This window comes from Tachysurus fulvidraco, chromosome 18 (assembly GCF_022655615.1).
Source record: "Tachysurus fulvidraco isolate hzauxx_2018 chromosome 18, HZAU_PFXX_2.0, whole genome shotgun sequence".
In the NCBI taxonomy this organism is placed as follows: Eukaryota; Metazoa; Chordata; class Actinopteri; order Siluriformes; family Bagridae; genus Tachysurus; species Tachysurus fulvidraco.
Window position 1 is genome coordinate 3,803,159 of NC_062535.1, and position 23,172 is coordinate 3,826,330.

At 41.7% G+C, this 23,172-nt stretch overlaps 1 protein-coding gene across 4 annotated transcripts; it reads left to right on the forward strand.

Moving 5' to 3' along the window:
- Window positions 1-6,774: 6,774 nt before the first annotated feature.
- LOC113648993 (macrophage mannose receptor 1-like) lies at window positions 6,775-22,750 on the forward strand. 4 transcript variants are annotated; one of them, XM_047802724.1, is made up of 7 exons: window positions 6,775-6,934; window positions 7,796-7,912; window positions 8,676-8,795; window positions 20,401-20,442; window positions 20,656-21,042; window positions 21,260-21,604; window positions 21,771-22,750. In XM_047802724.1, exons 3-7 carry the CDS (start codon window positions 8,780-8,782, stop codon window positions 22,145-22,147), a joined length of 1,167 nt encoding a protein of 388 aa, XP_047658680.1. In that variant the 5' UTR covers window positions 6,775-6,934; window positions 7,796-7,912; window positions 8,676-8,779; the 3' UTR covers window positions 22,148-22,750. The 4 variants fall into 4 exon arrangements, with proteins under 4 accessions (XP_047658680.1, XP_047658682.1, XP_027012351.2 ...); XM_027156550.2 differs by lacking the exons at window positions 6,775-6,934; window positions 7,796-7,912; window positions 8,676-8,795 and adding an exon at window positions 17,831-17,942; XM_047802725.1 differs by lacking the exons at window positions 6,775-6,934; window positions 7,796-7,912; window positions 8,676-8,795 and adding an exon at window positions 17,831-17,942 and having other exon boundaries at window positions 20,659-21,042.
- Window positions 22,751-23,172: the final 422 nt, after the last annotated feature.

The window sequence follows — 23,172 nt, forward strand, 5'->3', positions numbered from 1 at the left end:
AAAAAAATCTCCACTTCAGAGCATATAGCTTCCTAGTGCAGGGAGCCCTAGCATTCAGTAGAGTCTCGGTCACCTCATATGAGAGGCCTGCCTCTGGGAACTAGTCCCCCTCTGGGGCCAGACCCAAAGCTTCCACTTCTTGGGGTGGGGGTGTAGGATTGCCCCCTGCACCTGAGAGAGATCATCTTCCCTGATGGGAACCTCCTATGGGGTGCTGTTTAGGAGGGAGGCTAGGACCATGAACCAACTTGAGAGGGCCAATGAGGGGCAACTAGGAGAGGGTTGACCCGGTCATGGCGCACTCTGGCTAGGACTTGTGGGAGCAGAGCTACTTGGGGTAAGGCATACAGACAGAGCCTCAGCCACGTGCATGCCAAACCCGCTCTACCACGTGGGGTGGAGATGTCACTCCCTGGGCCTCAGCACCTGCCTTGACAGGAAGTCTGCCTCCCTATTTACATGCCTTGGGATGGAAATCGCTCTCAGCTAAAGGAACCTGGTCTCTGCCCAGAGCAGAATCTGTTGTGCCAACCTGAAATGGGGGCACAATTGCAGACCACCCTGGTGATTGATATGGGGAACCACCGCAGTGCTGTCTGTCCATACTAAGACTTGGCAGCTTCTGAGGTGTGGAAGAAACACAGGCCTCATCTCTAGGCAGTTTATGTGCCACGAGAGATAAGGGTCCATGGGAGGGCCCTTATCTCTCGTGGCACATAAACTGCCTAGAGATGAGGCCTGTGTTTCTTCCACACCTCAGAAGCTGCCAAGTCTTAGTATGGACAGACAGCACTGCGGTGGTGGAAAGAGAGGCGTCTGTCGAAAGAGTCCTGCAACGGTGACATGCCCCTAGAGTGGGAACCAAGGCCAGAAACCGGGTTCTTACCACATAAGAAGGGTACGAAGCCCACAGCACGTAACCCTTATAACCCTGAAGGGATGTCTGAGAGGATGAAAGCCCGCACCCCTGAGCCAGAGCTGGAATGGCCTCGGTAACAGAGAGGCCCCAGCCTAGCCGAATAGCTTTCACTGCTGACAAGATGGAAGCCACCGGAGCGGGAGACAGATGTGCCCGCATCATGGTGGGGTCCCAAATTAGCCCCAGAAAGGTGGTTCTCTAAAAAGGAGAAAGCACATACTTTTCTGGGTCTAGAGACCTCATATAGGCATGCACAGCATCTCGATGACTGGCCACCATACCCTTCAACTGGGCCAGAATGAGCCAGTCATCCAGGTAATACAGTACATGGATGCCCTCGTGACACAATGGTGGTAGGGCAGTGTCTATGCACTTTGTAAATGTGCATGGTGAAGGGGCTAGGCCAAAAGGAAGAACACAATACCGGTACACTTCGCCCCAAAAGTGAACCTGAGGAACTTCCTGTGCTCCGGCAGAATGCCTATGTGAAAATAAGTGTCCTCAAGGTCGATTGTCACAAAACAGTCTTTGGACCTTATCTGGAACACAATAACCTTGAGCATGAGCATCTTGAACTTGTAAGTCTTCAAAGTACAGTTTAAAGCCCACAGGTCTGAAATCGGACGCAGCCCCCCGTCCCTCTTTGGAACAGTGAAATATCGGCTGTAAAGCTGGAGTCCCACCTGGGGAGGGAAACATGCTCTATGGCCCCTTTCCTCAGGAGTGAGAGAAGTTCCTCTTGGAGGAACACCGCCTGGTGTCTGCCAACAATCGTAGGCAGCCCACCATGAAAGCGCTGAGGACGGGAGGAGAACTGGTTCCTGTAGCCTTTTTCTACGGTATCCAGGATCCATTGGCATGCTGCCTGCCTGTCTGACAGTGGTGTCAACCTCGCACAGACCTCTAGGGTGCCCTGAAGCTGGCAGGTGCCAACCCAGGGAGATCCGTGCAAGGAAGAGAAGCAGGCACAGACCTCACTGCTCCCGGAAACACCAGAGGAGGCGGGGCAGGCAGTAGGGGAGCCTGAATGCAGCCGACTGGCATTTAACTCCTGGTGCCTGTTGAGGACAGTAATCACTGCATTACAGAACAAGCCCGGAGGTAACACCGGAGCATCCAGAAGAGAGGACATATCTGCATCTTTAATATTAGTTAAATTGAGTCACAAAGGGAATCCCTCACAATGCATGCAGCCAGCTGTTCAGAGGGGGGAAGCACTTCCCGGCCCACATCAAGCTCCTCAGAGCCCGACGCAGAAAGCAGCATGCTCACTTCCGGGTTGGGAGAATTCACAGGGTGAGCTCCTGAAACCGAAACCAAGCGAACAGAGTTATGGGAGAGGGAAAGAGAAAGGGAAAAAACAGTCTCTTGCTCCATATTTGCAAACTCAACTTGCGAACCCCGTGATCAAAGCCGTCACGGCAGATGCGGGACTCAAACAACGAGGCACAGCCGATGCTGAAAAATACAGCCAGGTGGGATGGGAGAGTACGCAGAGGGATCCCTCACATTGCACGCAGCTGGATCCCTCGAGAGCCGACCGGGCATGCGCTCTCTCCCAAACAAACAATGCAAAGAGAGTGCGTGTCGTCCCCAGTGATAAAGCGGGGGCACGGATGCACGCATCTCTTAAAATGCTTAGTTTGCTACATATTATTTTTTCATCGCCTAACTTTCCATAAAATTTATATTTTTCTCTCCCTAGACAGACAGGATAAAAAATCGACACACAAACACAGAGCGCTTCCTGAAGACAAAGAAGCTGTAGTAGTGTGACATAGATGCCCTTATATGGACTGGCTGGCACGTAAAAAGTGTCCTTCCCGAGCCATTAAAATTGGTGTGTGTTCACACAGAGCTTCCTCACAGAAGCGTTCCCATAGCGTCAGCACTGACACATCGTCGAGTTCCCTCAAAAGGGAACCCGTATTCTTGTCTTGTTCATTATTTTATGCTCCGTGAGGGAAATTAATCTCATACACAACTCTGGTTCAGTCAACAGTTCAAAATTAACCCTGTCCTGAAGTTTAAACCCATAAGGTTCCACATATTAGAACAGAATGTTTCCCTAAGTTTCAAAGTGATTAAAGGAAATAATGAGACCCAATGTGTTACACCACCAACACAAAATACTATTATGGGTGCTAATTAGTTAACACACACAGTATGGAATTATAATACTGTATATCCTTTGTCTTGTGTTAGGGTCGGCACCGACCCGTTTTTAGGTTTTAAATGCTTAAAAGTACAACATAAATTTGTTAATTGCATTTTTGACTTTGTCAGGAACCTCAATTTAAACAAAATTAAAAAAAATTTTTTTTTTTACTAAATTTTAAAATGCTCTGGTGTGAAAATTATGACCTTTGTGTAGTTAGGGTCAGTTTTGACCCAGTTATAATATAATATTATAATACTATAAATATGGTCAAATCTGAAATCATAAACACACTGTCAGCTCACTAACACTGTCAGCCAACAGCCCACTGACAGCCAGCTTCTCTTCCAAACCTGTGAGCTTTAGTTAGGGGCTTCTCTCTTTGCCCGTTTGTCCCCTTCCCTGAACAAACAAAAGAAACAAACAAAGACGTATACGTCCAGACACCTAAGGCATGCATAAGACCAATTCAGTTTGGAGTTAGTGACTTGCAGAGTACACATCGCCATCTTGGAGCATGCGAAAATGAAAAGACAATTTACAGCAAGCCAAGCTCTGGATCATATCTTTGCTGAAAATGAGGCAGAGGACAGAGAACAGCATAGTGATATGGACAAGCATGTTTCTGATGATGAAGATGATGTAAAGTATCAACGGAAGACACAGACACATCTAAAGAGTCTGATGAGGTGGTTGCCAGTGCTGAAGTAACATATATTGAAGCTCAGTACCTCCTGATTTTCATGGCAGCAAATGTCTTAAAAATCTACAGATTTACACAGGTATACCTGTGAGTGGCATCACTGAGAAAAAAACAAAATGCGGGATCACAATATCACGTGTGACAATTTTTTACCAGCTATGACCTTGGACAAGAACTTCTTAGAAGGAAACTTACCATGGTGGGCACAATAAAAAAAAATAAAAATAAACCTGAGTTGGGGCATGGTGGCTTAGTGGTTAGCACGTTCGCCTCACACCTCCAGGGTCGGGGTTGGATTCCAGCCTCCGCCTTGTGTGTGTGGAGTTTGCATGTTCTCCCCGTGCCTCGGGGGTTTCCTCCGGGTACTCTGGTTTCCTCCGCCGGTCCAAAGACATGCATGGTAGGTTGACTGGCATCTCTTGAAAATTGTCCGTAGTGTGTGTGTGCCCTGTGATGGGTTGGCACTCCATCCAGGGTGTATCCTGCCTTGATGCTCGATGATGCCTGGAATAGGCACAGGCTCCCCGTGACCCGAGGTAGTCGGGTAAGCGGTAGAAAATGAGTGAGTGAGAGAGTGAATAAACCTGAGTTGCCCGTTGAAATTTTGCAGGTGAAGCACAGGGCTCCTCTTTCTTCAAAATTCACTTTTAGAGACACCACCACTGTTGTTTCATGTTGTCCAAAAAAAACGGAGTGTTGTACTTACACTATGTCCACTTTTCACAAAGATTCTGCTGTCTCATCACGAAGTGACAAAAAGCCCATATTAATCCTGGACTATAATAAAAACAATGTACTGTAGAGGTGGACAACCTGGACAAGCTGACTGCCACCTAGACATGCCAGTGAATGACCACACATGCATCTAAAAACACACACATACTCATGCATGTTTTTGCACACAAAGACCTTTTTGTATTTAGTAGTAATAATATAATAGATTTCTATTGGTTTGATTTGCTTGATTGGTTGTTGTGTGTTTGACCTTGCAAATCTATATTTTGTATCATTACTTGTTCTGCTTTTCATTTTGTATTTGTATTAATGTTCTATTTTTTTAAAAAAATATATGGGTCAAAATTGACCCGTAACACCATAGATGTTACAATAGTTAATAAAATTAAAATTAAAAATATATAAAAAATATATAAAACAAATTTATTTAAGAGATGTGTCCTAATACTCATCAGTAATAGTCAGGAAACATAACAATCTTTCATTTATTTATGTAATTCTCTTGAGGTTAGTTTTACCATTTTTTGGAAATAAAAACGAAAAGTATGCTGTCAAAAGAAAGGCCCAGGGTCACACCAAAAATATTAAAACCAATCTTTTTATGGATAAGGAAACCTAACATGGTATCTAAAAGGTAGGAAACAAATCTGATGATAAATTATTGTTTTGAGGCTATTTTATGACTGTTTTAAGACACGGGTCAAAACCGACCCGTTAACATAAGAGATGGTAACAGAAAGCTAACACAAGAGGAAGGATATGCTCACAAACACACATCGTAACCATCTTTGAGTTGATGAAGAGGAGCACATGGCTGTGAGGAAGAGCTGCCAAAGTGCAACAAAACTGTGGCAACCAATCAGAGCGGTGACTGCAACTATTCATCCTGATCGCTCCAGAAGAGGTAAGGAGTCGTTCAGCTCGTGTATTAACACACATGTATGTCTCTCCTGTAAAGAAGAGACACCGCTCCCAGATCACACTGCGACTCGCCAGCATCCTCTGTTCACTTTTACTTTTTTACTATTTCCTCCACTCTTACAAAGACTCTTCTTTTTTGCACTGCAATTTAAAAAAAACTAAAAAGATCTCTGCTTCAGTGTCTCTGTGTGTTTCCCTCACAGTGTGAGTCGCTACAACAGAAATGTCCAAAAGTACACAGAGGTGGAGTATTAATCTAGACACATTATACAACATTACTTAACACTTATTATAATCATATTTACTTTTAAGTTAATCAATTACTAAAGATGTTCATTACAAGCAGAGGTTTAAATACGTTAACATAGTCACTGTTGCATGTCTTGTTTTTAGACACATAAGCTGGTATGAAGCTCAGATCTACTGCAGAGAGAAACACACCGACCTGATCAGTGTGAGGAAACAAACTGAGAATGTACTCAGAGAACAATAGTGAATATAGTGAATTACACCCTGCTGAAAAATCCAGCATAATCCAGCATGAATTCCATGCTGGTCCAGGCTGGTTTTTACTGATTCGTGCTGGTATAGTGCTGGTATAATGCTGGTATAATGCTGGTCAGTGCTGGTATGGTGTTGGTTTAGTGCTGGTACAGATGGGTGGCCAACATATTCATGGTGTTATCAAGCAAAACGGGGCTGGTGTAGCTGGTTAACCAGTATGATCTTGCTGGAATGAGCTTTATGGGAACAAGCTTTATTTTTGCTTGAGTATGTTTCTATGTAACACATTAATATAAGATTAAAACACAATATATTGGAATATAATAATTATAAGTGTGTTATTTCTTTTGTTCCCTCTTTCAAATAAAGAACTAAAATAACAAAACTCAAAAAAGCTTTGAATAACAAAAAATAAATACATTTAAATTTCGTTCGTTAGGGATTAAAGTGTCTCCACAAATTAAATATAGTAATACCAACAAATAAGGGGACACGGTGGCTTAGTGGTTAGCACGTTTGCCTCACACCTCCAGGGTTGGGGGTTCGATTCCCGCCTCTGCCTTGTGTGTGTGGAGTTTGCATGTTCTCCCAGTGCCTCGGGGGTTTCCTCCGGATACTCCGGTTTCCTCCCCAGGTCCAAAGACATGCATGGTAGGTTGATTGATTGGCATCTCTGGAAAATTGTCCGTAGTGTGGGATCGACTACATTATATACCTTACAGTGTTTATCGAAATTAGTATAAGTGTATGTGTTCCAGATTATCATGTTTTTATCACAGTAATTAGGATTTTGTTATGGGGTAAATAAAAAGCTTCTGCTTCTAAACGACGAATCTGCTGATCACTGGGAATCAGAATGTTTGCATACGTGAGGTACCTGGATGACAGCTGCACGGCAGTTGTTTCAACTAGCGAAATTAAGGACTTTAACTATGACGTGTTTGACCAAACTCATGTTTATTGGGTAGCTATGATGGAAGCAAGACTTCTTCAGGTAACAAATACAAATGCTTAAAGGTGTGTGTGTGTGTATATATATATATATGTGTGTAAATATAATAATATCCAGAATGTGTTTTTCTTTATTGTGAATTAAAAAGTGAATTGCAGTTCTCTAGAAAATTGTCTTGGTCTTTATTTAACTATGAATATGCACCAAGAAATGTGATATGCAACAAATGGGTTTTGTTGTGGTCTTGCTTGGATTATACTAGCATCCAAAAAACAACATATTTTGACCAGTACACCAGAATCCCAGGGTGGTCGGCCTGCACACCAGCATCCCAGGGTGGTCGGCCTGCACACCAGCATCCCAGGCTGGTCGGCTTTCACACCAGCATCCCAAGGTGGTCGGCCTTCACACCAGCATCCCAGGCTGGTCGGCCTGCACACCAGGGTCCCAGGCTGGTCGGCCTGCACACCAGAATCCCAGGCTGGTCAGCCAGCACACCAGCGTCTCAGGGTGGTCGGCCAGAACACCAGAATCCCAGGCTGGTCGGCCAGCACACCAGCATCCCAAGGTGGTCGGCTTTCACACCAGCATCCCATGGTGGTCGACCAGCACACCAGGGTTCCAGGGTGGTCGGCCAGCACACCGGAATCCCAGGCTGGTCGGCCAACACACTAGCATCCCAGGCTGGCAAGCCAGCACACCAGCGACCAGCACCTAATGCTGGACCAGCATACCACCATCCCAAGCTGGTCCCAGCATGAAAAACATACCTTATGCTGGTGACAAGCAATGCTGTTGTTTTTAGCAGGGCAATTAATCATCATTTATTTGACTTCTTTCTATTTACTTTCCTGCCCATGTGGTGAATCTGTTCATCCACTAATTCTCTACTTGTGTTACCAGATACACTGATCCTGATAAAGCATCTGACCTGGAAAGCGAGGAGAGAAGCGGAGCAGTGCAGTCTGGAGGAGAGCAGAAGTGGATCAGCCTGCAACTTCATCTGCTCTACCTATGAAGGTCAGTCAGTCACGCTTGGAAACTGGAACCTAAGTAGTGCTAATTAAGGAGAAATAGGAAAGAAGTGAGAGTGATGAGTGAATGTATAGAAAGATCATGTGATGTACAGGGGTTGATGGGTAGTGTAGCTCTGCGCCATATTGTGTTACTATGACAAACAGATTAAAAGACCAAAGATGCAGCATCGTGATATTTCCACTGTCTCAGACCAGCTGTGGGCTTTCTGCAGATATATGTTTACAAAGTCTCCTGTTCCTAAACACACACACACACACACACAAAGCTAGCTGCGCTTCATTCAAATAAACCCTTCACAGGACACAAAATGCAAAGCACAGTGAACTTCCAGTAGCTAAGTTTGATCCTCAGAAACTCACAGGTCTGAACCTGTAACACAGCTGATCCTGAGATAATATCTAATTCAAGGCCAGTATAAAAATGAGCTAAGAGGAAATATAGGAGAAGGACAAAACACATACACAGTGATGTCATCATTATAATCATCATTCTGACAAAATCACTTTAATAACATTCAATGGACAAATAAAAATAATGTAAAAATGTAAAAGCTTAGTGGTCGTCTCTGGACATTTATTAGTTTGTTATTAAAGGTCAGTATCCTAATGCAGAGTAGCTGATGCTTCCTGTTTTCCAAGCACAGGCAGCTGGGATGTTGTTCCTGATAATAAAATGAAGCCCCTAAGGCAAAAGGATGGGAGGGGTAGATGAAAGAGGACAGGGATATAATGTGATGTCTGTGCAGGTCAGAAGCAGAAGGTGAGAAAAAGAAGAACAGAAGGAAGCATTAACAAACTCACAACACACGACCTGGGAACTTTTCTACTATTCGCTACACCACTAAAGTCCATGCGAAACATTCCAGGTATGAATATTGTACTTGTTTACATGTTTGTAGCTGTGTTTATTATATACTTTAATACTTTTATAGGGAAATGTTGTTAGAATATTTAGAATTAGAAAAAAAATTTCGGACAAAACTGACCTAGGTGACGCTATACCGGTTTTTCCCTTACCTTTAGACGCATCTCTTTCTTCACTTGGGTAATATATTCCAACACAAATAATCCACAAAAATCCACACAGGTCCAAGGAAATGAAATCTGTAAGCCTTTTAATCCAAAAATTTGTGGTCGCTCCACAAATATTCCGTTAGTGTTCTGAAAACTGGAAACAGAAGTGCGCCATCATCTCGTTTTGCCACTCTAACTCCTAATTGGGATATTCAAAAATTCAAAGTCTACGTCATATTTATAGCACAGGGCCTAACGAATCAAATAAGCCCTCATTTGAGCCAATCGGTGCTTGTATGGCAGAGATAGACGGCTGAGAAGCCAATGGTGGCATGACCTCATTTTTGGGAACCCGCTTTGACTGACAATTACTCCTTCCAATAGCAATGAAATGGGCTGGGACCTATAAAGCTGTTTACGATGATTCCAACGGTATGCGACATGCCTTACATTCTTTGACTGTGTCTGCGTGAACTGGATGCGCAGAAGAATTCTTGCGTAATCCCTGAACTTTTGTCCCTCTCACAGCTCAGGGTGTCAAGTTACAGGCCTGTTTTCACACCAGAGTGATAGAGAAATAGTCTAGGCTTGTTTATGGCTTTTCAGACTGAGCCTGCAGCCTTTTATTTCAAAGTTATATAGTAAACAAGACGCTGCACCAGACAACCAGGGCCGTAGAAAAATATTTTTATTGAAGCCATTTTTGGGTCTTTTGACTTGAAATATTTTTTGGTGAAAGCCAAGACATGTGGCTATGACTCTCAGTTGTTATTTGGTCCCTGTTATTTGGTCCAGAAAAATAAGATGAATCAGTTTATCAGGTAAACAACCCAGGCGGACATGAAAACCTGCATTCAAACCCCTGTAACTTTGTGCCAGTAAGGCCTAGAATCAATCTGAAACCCCTGTGTGTCAAAGTATGTGGGAGCTGTACCACTTTTTGTTGGGTAGGTCATGTAGGCGAAAAACCTGCAATAGGGGGCGAGATCCTTAAGAGGTACTCACAAACACACATCGTAACCATCTTTGAGTTGATGAAGAGGAGCAGATGGCTGTGAGGAAGTCCTCTGTAGGCGAAAAACCTGCAAAAGGGGGGGCGAGGCATAAAGGGATTAAAGAATGTGTCATGATTTTGTCTTTGATACATATTTTGATCCAATGGTAAGTTTGTGATGATGATTTAATTTATGTGTTTATTTATAAGACTATATAGATGCATGTTTATGGATTTTTTATTTTTTTTTAATTCAGCATCATTAATCTTTTTTTTTTTTACATTAATATGTTTTTTACAGTAGTGTGTGGTACAGGAACATATATTCCTCATCGCTATCACTTTGTGAATGAGAATAAAACCTGGAGTGAAGCTCAGACTTACTGCAGAGAGAAATACACTGATCTGGCAACCATCAGCAACATGGGAGAGATGAAGAAGCTGAATCACACACTGATGAAGGAAAATGGAAAGAAAGCTTGGATTGGTCTACAGAGAGCAGGACCTGGGAGATGGCAGTGGTCTCTGGAAGACCAAACTTTCTATAGGGACACAGACAATTACACAAACTGGCATATAAACCAGCCAGACGATCATAATGGAGTTGAGTACTGTGTGGAGTTTTATAAGGGCAGTCAATGGAATGATAACAAATGTGAAAACTTGTGTCCTTTTGTATGTTATGAAGGTAAGAGATGTTAATAAAAAGTAAATAAATTTAATAATGTCACAGTAATGAAAATCTAAACGTAAAATGAAGGATCTAATTATATTAGTTATTTTTCTTGATTTTAGTTCTATTTCACTTTTTTGTTAAAGTTCTTTTATTGACATAAGATACAAAAATCTGATGAAATCATGAATGAGCTATTCATAGTCATTTATTTATTTATTTATTTGTTTGTTTGTTTGTTTTGTTTGTTTGTTTATTTTTAGAAAAAAATACAAACACTAATAAATATGTATATATTAGTGATAAAAAGAGCTGGTACGATGCTCAGACCTACTGCAGAGAGAAATACACCGACCTGGTCAGTGTGAGGAACCAAACTGAGAATGACGAGATCTGGAGTGTGGTTAAAGGTTCACAGAGTCTAAATGTTTGGATCGGTCTGTTTAATGACTCCTGGAATTGGTCAGATCAGAGTAACTCCACATTCAGATACTGGAGCTCTGACAAACCCAGTGGAAGTTTGATCTGTTCTGCAGTGTCTGAGTCTGAGCAACGTTACTGGACTGATGTGAACTGCACAGAAAAACTCCCGTTCATCTGCCATGAGAGTGAGTTACATTACACTCAACACTTTTAGTTGTATTTTATTTTAAAAAATGTCCCTCTGATATAAAACACTGACTGCAGACCTTCATACTGTACAGATTGTAGACTGTGAACATGTTGGAATGTTTATTTGTGGTATAATTGTTATTCCCTGGTATATTCAGATAAACTGATCCTGATTAAGGAGAATAAGACCTGGAAAGAAGCTCTGATATACTGCAGGAACCATCATCATGACCTGGTCTCAGTTCGCTCTGAGGAGATGCAGCTCTGGGTGAAGGAAGTGACTCAAAACGCCTCCACTGAACACGTGTGGCTCGGCCTGCGTCACACCTGCGCTCTGGGCTTCTGGTACTGGGTGAATGGAGAGATGATCTGCTACCAGAACTGGGCTCCAGGTAATGGGACAGAGTCTGAAGACTGATGTAATGAGGAGAGTACAGGAGCAGTGCAGTCTGGAGGTGAGCAGAAGTGGATCAGCCTGCATCATCTGCAACACTCAACTTTATATGAAGGTTTGTCTCTGTAGTGTTTCTGTATGTCTGTATTAAGTCAGTAAGATTTTTCTTTATATTCTTATTCTTCTTCTTCTTCTTCTTCTTCTTCTTCTTCTTCTTCTTCTTCTTCTTCTTATTATTATTATTATTATTATTATTATTATTATTATTATTATTCATTTATTATTAAAATTTTGTATCTTTTTTTGCCTTTTTTACTTGTAGACAGCTGATTTTGTTATCAGGATGTCTGAATATTTACATGTTGATGGTTTCTATATCTGGGATTTCTGAGCACTTATTTCCTTAACGTGTAAGAATATGGATCGTAATGACTGCTGACAATTTTCTTATCAGATAAAAATAAATATAAAGATTGTGCTTCAGTGTATCTGTGTTTTGTGTTCCACATCACAAACACACACAAACATGAAGAGTGTGTATGGTGTGTGTAAAGTTGTCACTTTGGTCATAACATGATCTGTTCAGTAACAAACTAAAACCACTTTCACTGAGTAGAATTTCCCGTATTCTTGTCTTGTTCATTATGTTATGCTCCATCAGGGAAATTAATCTCTGGTTCAGTCAACAGTTCAACATTAACCCTGTCCTGAAGTTTAAACCCACAAGGTTCCACATATTAGAACAAATTTTTTTCCCTAAGACCCAATGTGTTACACCACCAACACAAAATACTATTATGAGTGCTAATTAGTTAACACACACAGTATGGCATTATAATACTGTATATACTCACAAACACACATCGTAACCATCTTTGAGTCGATGAAGAGGAGCACATGGCTGTGAGGAAGAGCGGCCAAAGCGCAACAAAACTGTGGCAACCAATCAGAGCAGTGACTGCAACTATTCACCCTGATCGCTCCAGAAGAGGTAAGGAGTCGTTCAGCTCGTGTATTAACACACAAGTATGTCTCTCCTGTAAAGAAGAGACACCGCTCCCAGATCACACTGCGACTCGCCAGCATCCTGTGTTCACTTTTACTTTTTTACTATTTCCTTCACTCTTACAAAGACTCTCTTCTTTTTTATTCCACTGCAATTTTGTAAATAAAACTACACCAGTTTATGTATGTAACCCGGTTTCCTGATAAGGGAACGAGATGCTGTGTCAGATCTGACGATATGGGAATGCTTCTGTGAGGAAGTTGTGAATCTCTGTGTGCAAACACGCCAATTTAATGGCTCGGGAAGGACATGTGACGAAGTGATTACGTGCCAGTAAGTCCATATAAGGGCATCTACGTCACATTACTCCAGCTTCTATTTGTCTGAAGGAAGCACGTCGGGGGTCAGACACGCTGATGCTATGGGAACACAAATACCCACGAAACCACGAACCGGTCAATGACTGTGCCTGAGGCCGTGATGGAGCACGAGCAGACTGGGAACAGACCATCAATGGCCCTGCAGTCCCTGTGACTCAGGAGTGGGGTCCAAGTACAGGTTATAGAACCTGATAAAGGTGTGCGGAGAGGACCAACCTGCCACAGCACAAATATCTTAAAGGGGGACACCCCTGGCCATGGCACTGGACGAGGCAATACTCTTAGTGGAGTAAGCCCTGATGCCAAGAGGCGAGGAAAGACCGCACACCAAAATTCTAGGCAGGCACGGAGTGATTGACAATGCTCGCAAATCCCTCACTCTTTTGAGAGCGGCCAAGGCTAGAAGCAGAGCCAAGGGTCAGAAACTTCTCAGAGGCTGACTCCTTGGGCTCCAAGGGGGCTTCCAGCAGCCCCTCCATGACCAAGAGAGGTCCCAGGAAGGAAGCCGTGGTCTGCAGGAAGGCCTCAGCTACCTGTCACCACACAGAATGCGAGAGACCAGAGGGTGCCTACCCAATGAGGCCCCGGGGACAGGTTTGTGGTTAGCAGCAATGGTGGCCACGTACACCTTTAACGTAGATGGGGACAGGCCCCGAGAAAAACAAGACTGCAGGAACTCCAGCACCGTACCGACCGGTCCTCAGATTAGAGACCTGCCTCAAGAAACTGGTCCCCGTCGGGGGCCAGACACGAAGCTTCCACATCTCGGGGCCAGGGTGTAGGAATGCCCACTGCACCTGAGAGAGGAGATCCTCCCTGATGGGAACCGGGAGTGGAGTGCCATTCAGGAGGGAGGCTAGGACCATGAATCAACTCGAGGGGGCCAACAAGGGGCAACTAGGAAAAGGTTGACCCGGTCATGGTGCACTTTGGCTAAGACTTGTAGCTTGTGGAGCTACCAGGGGAAGGCGTACAGATGGCGCTTCGGCCACATCCATACCAAGGCATCCAGGCCCAAAGGGGCCATAGGAAAGAGGGAAGGACACAGCGGACAGTGGGTCAATTCCTTAGAGGCGAACAGATCCTGTTCGGCCCGGCGTAAAATCTGCCAAATTTGCTCCACCACGTGGAAGTGGAGACGTCACTCCCCGGGCCTTGACAGGAAGTCTCCCTCCCGATTTACATGCCCTGGAATGAAAATCACTCTCAGAGAAAGGAACCTGTTCTCTGCCCAGAGCAGAATCTGCTGTGCCAACCTGAAAGGGGGCGCAAACGCAGACCGCCCTGAAGATTGATATAGGGAACCACCACAGTGCTGTCTGTCCGTACTAAGACATGGCAGCCCCTGAGGTGCGAAAGAAAGTTTTTAATGTTAGAAACACAGAGCTCATCTCCAGGCAGTTTATGTGCCATGAGAGATAGGGGCTCTCCCATAGACCCTGGGCAGGATGGCCATCCAAGGCTGCTCCCCAGCCTGAAAGTGAGGCATCCGTCAAAAGAGTCCTGCGATGGTGACACACCCCTAAAGAGGGACCCAAGGCCAGGAACCGGGGTCTTTTCCACATAAGAAGGGTAAAAAGCCTACGGCGCATAACCCTTATAACCCTGAGGGGATATCTGTGAGGATGAAAGCCCGCACCCCTGAGCCAGAGCTGGAATGGCAACATGTGAAGCAGACCCAAAGGGATAATTTTGGCTGCTGCTGACATGAGGCCAAGCACCCTCTGTGCCTCGGCGGCAGAGAGGCCTCAGCCTAGCCGAATAGCTTTCGATGCTGACAAGATAGAAGCCACCCGAGTAGGAGACAGATGTGCCCGCATTATGGAGGAGTCCCAAACTACCCCCAGAAAGGTGGTTCTCTGAGAAGGAGAAAGCTCACACTTTTCTGGGTTCAACTGGAGGCCTATATACCTCATATGGGCAAGCACAGCATCTCGATGACTGGCCGCCATAGCCTTTGACTGGGCCAGAATGAGCCAGTCGTCCAGGTAATTCAGTAAACTGATGCCCTGGAGACCCAACGCTGCCAGGGCAGCGTCCATGCACTTTGTAAATGTGCATGGTGAAAGGGCTAAGACCAAAAGGAAAAACACAATACTAGTACACTTCACCCCCAAAAGTGAACTTGAGGAACTTCCTGTGCTCTGGCAGAATGAAAGAGGCTGAAGGGGGTGCCTTCCTGAATGGGACGCTCCTAGGAACCCCAGCCCTCAGGCATTGAGTCTGGGCCCACGTACACGAACTGGCCTCCCTTGTCTTAGATGGGGGGCACGGGCAGCCACACTAACCCGCTTTACTGCTTCTGAGTGAGCTAGGAGGGGGTTGGTGCGGCTGGAAGATGACCCAGGCTGCTCACCGCGACGAGGGAGAAACTCCCTGAATGCCACCGACTGGCATTTTACCTCCTGGTGCCTGTCGACGACGGTACTCACTGTGTCGCCGAACAAGCCCTGAGGTGACACCGGGGTGTCTGCATTTCAATGCCTTGTACTTGTACATGTGTAATGACAATAAAGTTGAATCTAATCTAATGAATTTTTCCGTAAGTTTCAAAATAATTAAAAGAAAATAATGAGACCCAATGTATTACACCACAAACAAAAAATACTAGCATCGCTCCCAGATCGCACTGTGACATGCCAGCATCCTGGGTTCACTTTTACTTTTTTTACTATTTCCTCCACTCTTACAAAGACTTCTTTTTTTTAACTGCAATTTTGTAAATAAAACTAAAAAGATCTCTGCTTCAGTGTCTCTGTGTGTTTCCCTCGCAGTGTGAGTTGCTACAACAGAAATGTCCAAAAGTACACAGAGGTGGAGTATTAATCTAGACACATTATACAACATTAATTAACACTTATTATAATCATATTTACTTTTAAGTTAATCAATTACTAAAGATGCTCATTACAAGCAGAAGTTTATATACGTTAAGATAGTCACTGTTGCATGTCTTGTTTTTAGACACATAAGCTGATATGAAGCTCAGATCTACTGCAGAGAGAAACACACCGACCTGATCAGTGTGAGGAAACAAACTGAGAATGTACTCAGAGAACAATAGTGAATATAGTGGATTACAATTAATCATCATTTATTTAACTTCTTTCTATTTACTTTCCTGTCCATGTGGTGAATCTGTTCATCCACTAATTATCTACTTGTGTTACCAGATACACTGATCCTGATGAAGCATCTGACCTGGAAAGACCCTCTGAGATACTGCAGGAACCATCATCATGACCAGCGAGGAGAGAAGCGGAGCAGTGCAGTCTGGAGGAGAGCAGAAGTGGATCAGCCTGCAACTTCACTGCTCTACCTATGAAGGTCAGTCAGTCACGCTTGGAAACTGGAACCTAAGTAGTGCTAATTAAGGAGAAATAGGAAGGAAGTGAGAGTGAGGAGTGAATGTATGGAAAAGATCATGTGATGTTCAGGGGTTGATGGGTAGTGTAGCTCTGCACCACACTGTGTTACTATGACAAACATTCATTCATTCATTCATTCATTTTCTAACTCATTATCCGAACTATCCAAGGGGAGCCTGTGCCTATCTCAGGTGTCATCAAAGCAGGATACACCCTGGACAGAGTCTCAACCCATCACAGGGCACACACACTCTCATTCAATCACACAATCACACACTATGGACAATTTTCCAGAGATGCCAATCAATCAACCTACCATGCATGTCTTTTGACCAGGGGAAAAAACGGAGTACCCGAAGGAAACCCCCGAAGCACGGGGAGAACATGCAAACTCCACACACACAAGGCAGAGGCGGGAATCGAACCCCCAACCCAGGAGGTGTGAGGCGAACGTGCTAACCACTAAGCCACCGTGTTTGTTGGTATTACTATATTTAATTTGTGGAGACAAAAAAAATGTTTAATCCCTAACGAACGATATTTAAATGTATTTATTTTTTGTTATTCAAAGCTTTTTTGAGTTTTGTTATTTTAGTTCTTCATTTGAAAGAGGGAACAAAAGAAATAACACACTTATAATTAAATATATTCCAATAAATTGTGATTTAATATTATATTAATGTGTTACATAGAAACATACTCAAGCAAAAATAAAGCTTGTTCTCATAAAGCTCATTCCAGCAAGATCATCCTGGTTAACCAGCTACACCAGCCCCGTTTTGCTTGATAACACCATGAATATGTTGGCCACCGTGCCCCCAGTATGACAAACTGAATAAACCAAAGATGCTGCATCGTGTTATTTTGGACCAGCTGTGGATTTTCTGCAAATATATGTTTACAAAGCCTCCTGTTTCTAAACACACACACAAACACACTCACATACATACACACACACACACAAACACACAAAGCTAGCTGCGCTTCATTCAAATAAACCCTTCACTCGACCCAAAATGCAAAACACAGCGAACTTCCTGTTGTTGTTTGAACCTCAGAAACTCACAGGTCTGAACCTGTAACACAGCTGATCCTGAGATAACATCTAGTTCAAGGCCAGTATGAAAATGAGCTAAGAGGAAATATAGGAGGAAGACAAAACACATACACAGTGATGTCATCATTATAATCATCATTCTGACAAAATCACTTTAATAACATTCAATGGACAAATAAAAATAATGTAAAAATGTAAAAACTTAGTGGTCGTCTCTGGACATTTATTAGTTTGTTATTATATGTCAGTATCCTCATGCAGAGTAGTTGATGCTTCCTGTTTTCCAAGCACAGGCAGCTGGGTTGTTGTTCCTGAGAATAAACTGAAGCCCCTAAGGCAAAAGGGTGGGAGGGGTAGATGAAAGAGGACAGGGATATAATGTGATGTCTGTGCAGGTCAGAAGCAGAAGGTGAGAAGAAGAAGAACAGAAGGAAACATTAACAAACTCACAACACACGACCTGGGAGCTTTTCTACTATTCGCTACACCACTAAAGTCCATGTGAAACATTCCAGGTATGAATATTGTACCTGTTTACATGTTTGTAGCTGAGTTTATTATATACTTTATACTTTTATAGTGAAATGTTGTTAGAATATCTTTTCACAAGATTTCAGTTGCCTTGTTTCTCTCTCTCTGATTTTTATTGTCATAAATAGGAGCTTTTATTTGGACAAACTGTACACTCTTAACCCAAATTATTTGACATTACTAGAGATTTTCATGGAAACATGAACATTTTTACACAGATAAAACTGAACAAGTTAAGTTGTTTGAACATAGAATCTCGTCATACGATAGACAAATCAAGTTTACATTAGTAGACTTTACTGAAATTCATTAGTTCACATTGCTAATGTTTTTGAGCATATGTTTTATAAAATAACTATTAATGTCTTATAATTTAAATTATACTGCTTAAATGAGATTTGATATATTAATTTAATATTAAACAATAACACCATTTCATTTTTTGTTATTGTTGACCAAAAACGGGTAACACTGGAATGTACTCAAGTTCACAATGTTAACAATACAGTGTTTAGAGGAAAATACAGTATTCAACAATAAAGCATTAAACTGGATAAAAATAAAGGGAAAAGAGCACATACACACACTCCTGACGCACTGGTGACAACTTTTGAGTTGATAACTGTTAACTCATATCAATAGAGCAACAATATGCAGTTTTAACATACAGTACACTATAAGCACATAAGACTGGTAAATGTTAAGAGCACTTACAGCAGTGACTGGACAATCAGAACAAGAATCTGTCCAAAGATTCACACTGTGCATCCTGAGAACAAAAAAAAACAGGCATGGCTTCTGAAGCTAGCTTAGCCCTGATGGTAATTAACTATAATGTTTAAATAGGTAACATCCTTTGTCACATACTGTATGACTTCACAAAACTTCCACTTCCACTTCCACTGCATCTTTAAAAGAACCTGTGAAAACAAAGCATAAGAAAACATTTAGATTAGCAAATCACTTTCACTGTAAAACGTTAATGAACATCTGCTAATGACTACATCTTTTAAACAGTTTAAGTTGTGTATTAAGTTCTAATACACCTGAGACATATGCTAGCGTTAGCAACAAGCACGTGTAACGTACATGCATAACTTACACACGCTTATATTAACCAACGAAAAAAAAAACTTATGCCAGTGAAATGCAAACTTTGGGAACATATAACACTGGCTAATGTTATTAAATCTGACCTGACAGAAATAGCTCACGTTACTGTGAACGGACAGAAAATGAGGAAAAAAACCTAGCATCAATCGTCACATTTACACTAAGTTAACTTATTAACATTTAACTAACATGGGTTTTAGGGTAATCATTTACTGTCAGAAAGATTTCTATATATTAGACTATTTACAGTAACCGTTTTAAAGTGCTTTAAAAAATCCACGGTTTGCACACTGAGGACCAGACAGCGCATTGTCACATTGACCTGTTTCAGGCCCAGCCCTTCCATTCCCATCCCTTCCCACCCCCTCCCCTCCCTTACAGAAGTGTAACATACCAAGTTGTCTCTGCTTAACATGATCATTGCACTCAATATTTCATCTGAATAGCGCCAACAACTAATTTGAATTAGTAGGGACAAGGTTTTTTTTTAAAAAACGACAAAGAATAAGTAATGACCACTTAAAATGTTTCATTAACATAAAATCTGGGTTTAGAGTGTAGATTTAGCAGAAAGGTGTAAGATGGGGAGGAGAAACTTGGGTGATTCTCCACCATAGTTTATAGGTTATTGTTTATCTCTAGACTAGGAGTTAAATTAACTCTAAACTAGGGCTTGACAGATTCTTCCCTTGTGATCACTACATTATCCTGATATCTGAACCTTTTACCATGTGACTGTGTGTGTTGTTGTCTGCTGATATTCAGAATAACATATGGGCAATTTTTTGCAGCATTTCTGACGTTTTGACAGCATCATGAAAAAATCAAGATAGATTTTGTTAAAGAGAAACAGATATTTTTATCACTCAAAAAAGTAAATGAAATGTAAAGGTGTCACAAGGTAAAGGTCAGTGTGCTGCAGGGAAGGAGACGAGTTCATATGACTAGACGATGTACCACAATATCCAGTATCCTTGTGATGATGTAATCATTTACACCACACCCCTTTTCAGCATCATGCCGCTTTGTGACATAAATGGCATTTGTTACTGCTGCTCCAGTGTTCACAAAACACTGAGCCTATCACCTTTAACTGTAATGTAAACTGTAATGTTTAATAAATGGGATCTGGGATCCTGCCACAAAACAGGAAGTTGTTTCTGTCATGAAAGCACGAGCGATGGGTCAGATATGAAGCTTGAGACAACAAACATGATGTTTATTTCTTTCATAAGTAATAATGACAAACCAATATCATATCTAAATTTAAATAATCTTTATTTACTTACTCAATTGTTTATTTATTTATTTATTTACTTTTATTTACAGACATGAGTCATGAATGGTGTTTTGTTATCCTGGTCTTCTCAGGTAAGTGTTGTGTGCACTATAAGTTGTGTGTATTTGTGTTTACAGACAGTGTGATCATTTAATTTCAGCTCTTAAGAAAAAAAATTATTGATAATTGTTCAAAAAGCTGTTAAAGAATGTCATGATTTTGCCTTGTCATGATCCATATTTTGATCCAATGATATAAGTTTGTGATGATAATTTAATTTGTGTGTTTATTTATTTTTTTCACAGAAGTATGTGGTACAGGAGCATATATTCCTCATCGCTATCACTTTGTGAATGAGAATAAAACCTGGACTGAAGCTCAGACTTACTGCAGATTGAATTTCACTGATCTGGCAACCATCAGCAACATGGGAGAGATGAAGAAGCTGAATCACACACTGATGAAGAAAAATGCAAAGAAAGCTTGGATTGGTCTACAGAGAGCAGGACCTGGGAGATGGCTGTGGTCTCTGGAAGACCAAACTTTCTACAGAGACGGAGTCACTTACACAAACTGGGATGGCATAGAACCAAATAATGCTGGAGAAAAAGAGTACTGTGTGGCGTGTAATACGAGAAAATTATGGAATGATGACCAATGTGAAACGTTGAAACCTTTTGTATGTTATGAAGGTAAGAGATGTTAATAAAAGTAAATGAATTAAATAATGTTACAGTAATGATAATCTAAATGTAAAATGAAGGATCAATTTGTATTAGTTATTTTTCTTGATTTTTGTTCTGTTTCACTTTTTTGTTAAAGTTCTTTTATTGACATAAGATGCAAAAATCTAATGAAATCATAAATGAGCTACTCATTGTCATTTATTTATGTATTTATTTATTTCAGAAAAAAACACAATCACTAATAAATATGTATATATTAGTGATAAAAAGAGCTGGTACGATGCTCAGACCTACTGCAGAGAGAAATACACCGACCTGGTCAGTGTGAGGAACCAAACTGAGAATGAAGAGATCTGGAGTGTGATTAAAGTTTCAGACGATTCAGGTGTTTGGATCGGTCTGTTTAATGACTCCTGGTATTGGTCAGATCAGAGTAACTCCACATTCAGATACTGGAGATCTGACAAACCCAGTGGAAGTTTGATCTGTGCTGCAGTGTCTGAGTCTGAGCAACGTTACTGGACTGATGTTGACTGCACAGAAAAACTCCCGTTCATCTGCCATGAGAGTGAGTTACATTACACTCAACACTTTTTAGTTGTATTTATTTTAAAGAATTAAAGTCCCTCTGATATAAAGCACTGACTGCAGACCTTCATACTGTATAGATAGTAGACTGTGAACATGGTGGACTGTTTATTTCTGGTACAATTGTTATTCCCTGGTATATTCAGATAAACTGATCCTGATTAAGGAGAATCTGACCTGGAAAGAAGTTCTGAGATACTGCAGGAACCGTCATCATGACCTGGTCTCAGTTCGCTCTGAGGAGATGCAGCTCTGGGTGAAGGAAGTGACTCAAAACGCCTCCACTGAACACGTGTGGCTCGGCCTGCGTCACACCTGCGCTCTGGGCTTCTGGTACTGGGTGAATGGAGAGATGATCTGCTACCAGAACTGGGCTCCAGGTAACGGGACAGGGTCTGAAGACTGCAGTGATGAGGAGAGAACAGGAGCAGTGCAGTCTGGAGGAGAGCAGAAGTGGATCAGCCTGCCTCAGAGCCAAAAACTCAACTTTATCTGCTCTACCTATGAAGGTTTGTCACTGTAGTGTTTCTGTATGTGTGTATTAAGTCAGTAAGATTTTTCTTCATATTCTTATAATATTGCAATTATTTTTTTTGTTTCTTTGTATTATTATTATTATTCATTCTTTTAATCCAGGTGTTTTATCATATTTTAATGTAACTCCACTGTCTCTATACAGTATGACCTGCAGTATGTTATTATACTTACTGTTCTTATTAATAGCAGGTTTGTGGGTAATTAATGTGGAATCTATTTACCTGATGTTTAAACTACAGTGTGATGGTTTGCAGATTTAATTGTTTTTTAAAATTCTTTCTCAGAATAAAGAACTATAACAAACTCAGCACATTTACACCCATGCAGGAAGTTTAGAACACCAAGACCTGCAAACAGTGATGTTAAAATCATCATTGTTCTTTTTTATTATTCAAATTCTGTAATTTTTTTGTTTGCCTTTTTTACTTGTAGTTTTTTACGTGTAGACAACTGAGTTTGTTATCAGGATGTTTGAATATTTACATGTTGATGGTTTCTATATCTGGGATTTCTGAGCACTTGTTTCTTTAACGTGTAAGAATATGGATCGTAATGACTGCTGACAATTTTCTTATCAGATAAAAATAAATATAAAGCTTGTGCTTCAGTGTATCTGTGTATTTTGTGTTCCACATCACAAACATACACACAAACATGAAGAGTGTGTATGGTATGTGTAAAATCACTTTGTTACTGAACAAATCATGTTATGACCAAAGTGACAAACTAAAACCACTTTCACTGAGTAGAATTTCTACACCAGATTACATATGTAACCCGGTTCCCTGATGTGGCGGGAGCAGTGTGGTGTGTTAGGAGGTACGAGTGAGAGCCGTACAGCTTATCACAGACAAACCCAAGTTTATCTATTTGTAACCAATTCGACGACGCCACCTGGGAGGGTTAAACCCAGGAAATAGAAGTAAACCCCAGTGTTTGTTATCAGAACACACAAGTTCGATTCTCTTATGAATAAGTGTAGGCAAGAAATGTGAGCATCGTATAAAAAGT